The sequence below is a fragment of the Cyprinodon variegatus genome, unplaced genomic scaffold (assembly GCF_000732505.1).
Source record: "Cyprinodon variegatus isolate N-32 unplaced genomic scaffold, C_variegatus-1.0 Scaffold1909, whole genome shotgun sequence".
Classification (NCBI taxonomy): Eukaryota; Metazoa; Chordata; class Actinopteri; order Cyprinodontiformes; family Cyprinodontidae; genus Cyprinodon; species Cyprinodon variegatus.
In genome coordinates this window covers 252-1,852 of record NW_015152362.1, presented here as the reverse complement: position 1 = coordinate 1,852, position 1,601 = coordinate 252, and the positions used below count along the sequence as shown (strand labels likewise).

Below are 1,601 nucleotides of genomic sequence, written 5' to 3'. Positions count from 1 at the left end.
ATTACGACTTTATTCTCGTAATTTTATGACTTTATTCTCGTAATATTACGACTTTATTCTCGTAATTTTACGACTTTACTCTTGTAATATTACGACTTTATTCTCGTAATTTTACGACTTTACTTTCGTAATTTTACAACTTTATTTTTGTAATTTTACTACTTTATTCTGGAAATAAAATAAATAAATCCCTAGCCTGGCCCTAATACTCGTTGTAGCCGTTTGAACGTAGCCTTAGACAATTATTGCTGTTCATTTAATACAGTTGTACAATATTTGTCTGAGTAATTATATATTAATTAAATAAATTCTCTTTTTAATAATCTTAATCCTTAATATATCTGATAGTTATTATTGTCGTCTGATAAACAGAAAGTTCCCTTTTTTAATGTTTGCATTTGTCCTCAGGCGAGCGTGACTACGGCCCGCCCATCGACCTGTGGGGCGCCGGCTGCATCATGGCGGAGATGTGGACCAGAAGTCCCATCATGCAGGGGAACACGGAGCAGCACCAGCTGACCCTGATCAGCCAGCTGTGCGGCTCCATCACCGCCGAGGTGTGGCCCAACGTGGACAAGAAGTACGAGCTCTACCAGAAGATGGAGGTGCCCAAAGGTCAGAAGAGGAAGGTGAAGGACCGGCTGAAGGCCTACGTCAAGGACGCGTACGCTCTGGACCTCATCGACAAGCTTCTGGTTCTGGACCCGACCCAGCGCATCGACAGCGACGACGCCCTCAACCACGACTTCTTCTGGTCAGACCCCATGCCGTCAGACCTGAAGAATATGCTGTCTACGCACAACACCTCCATGTTTGAGTATCTGGCTCCGCCCCGGCGGCGAGGACACATGCCCCAGCAGCAGCCCAACCAGAACCGGAACCCGGCCACCACCAGTCAGACAGAGTTCGATCGAGTCTTTTAAACGGGGGAGGGGGGGTTAGACTTTTCCTGTTACACTTTACCTTCACAGGATGTTTGGGTTTACCCAGAATCCTCAGAGTTCTGATCCAGTTTGCCAGCCTTGATCCATGAAGAGACTTTAAATTCAGTCATTGTCGTTCTGTACAGTTTAGGTTTGGTGTCCTGGTGTTTATTTCCAGGTGGATCATGAGGTCCGTTACATGAATGACTGAAACGTGTTCTGATGAGTCCACTGAGCCGGAACTCCACACCAAATAAAATCTTTTTTCTTTTCTTTTTTTATAAACCTGTTTGTCAGACTGTTGTTTATAATCAGGAAAAACAACCTGAATCAGTCCTTCACGCTGCAATGCCATCATCTGTCCACTAGATGGCAGCAGTCACCGTGTTATAGAAACAGTTTTTATTCACTCAGGAAGGAACAAATCATTTACTTTGGTGTTTTAATGATTCATTTATCATGTTTTTGTTTTATAGACTAGAAAAGGCAGCTAATATTTAAACTTTCAATAATTTAAAAGTTTAAGTTTAATTAATTAGATTTTTTTTCTGTGCTTTTCTTGCAGGACCAAAAAAAATTAGTGCACGTTCATTTGTAACTATTGTTTTGCATCATGTCCACTTATAAAAAAATTGAATTAAAAAACAAAAACAGCCCAAGTTTGGTGCAAACTCACCA

The 1,601-nt window shown here is 41.5% G+C and overlaps 1 protein-coding gene across 1 annotated transcript in view; it reads left to right on the top strand.

The window, feature by feature from the left end:
- Positions 1-1,393, top strand: part of cdk9 (cyclin-dependent kinase 9) — a 9,911-nt gene extending 8,518 nt beyond the window's left edge. Inside the window, exon 7 of the mRNA XM_015404943.1 lies at positions 409-1,393. Coding sequence (XP_015260429.1) covers positions 409-923 — 515 coding nt within the window. The 3' untranslated portion in view covers positions 924-1,393. The remainder of the gene's footprint in view (positions 1-408) is intronic.
- The last annotated feature ends 208 nt before the right edge of the window (positions 1,394-1,601 follow it).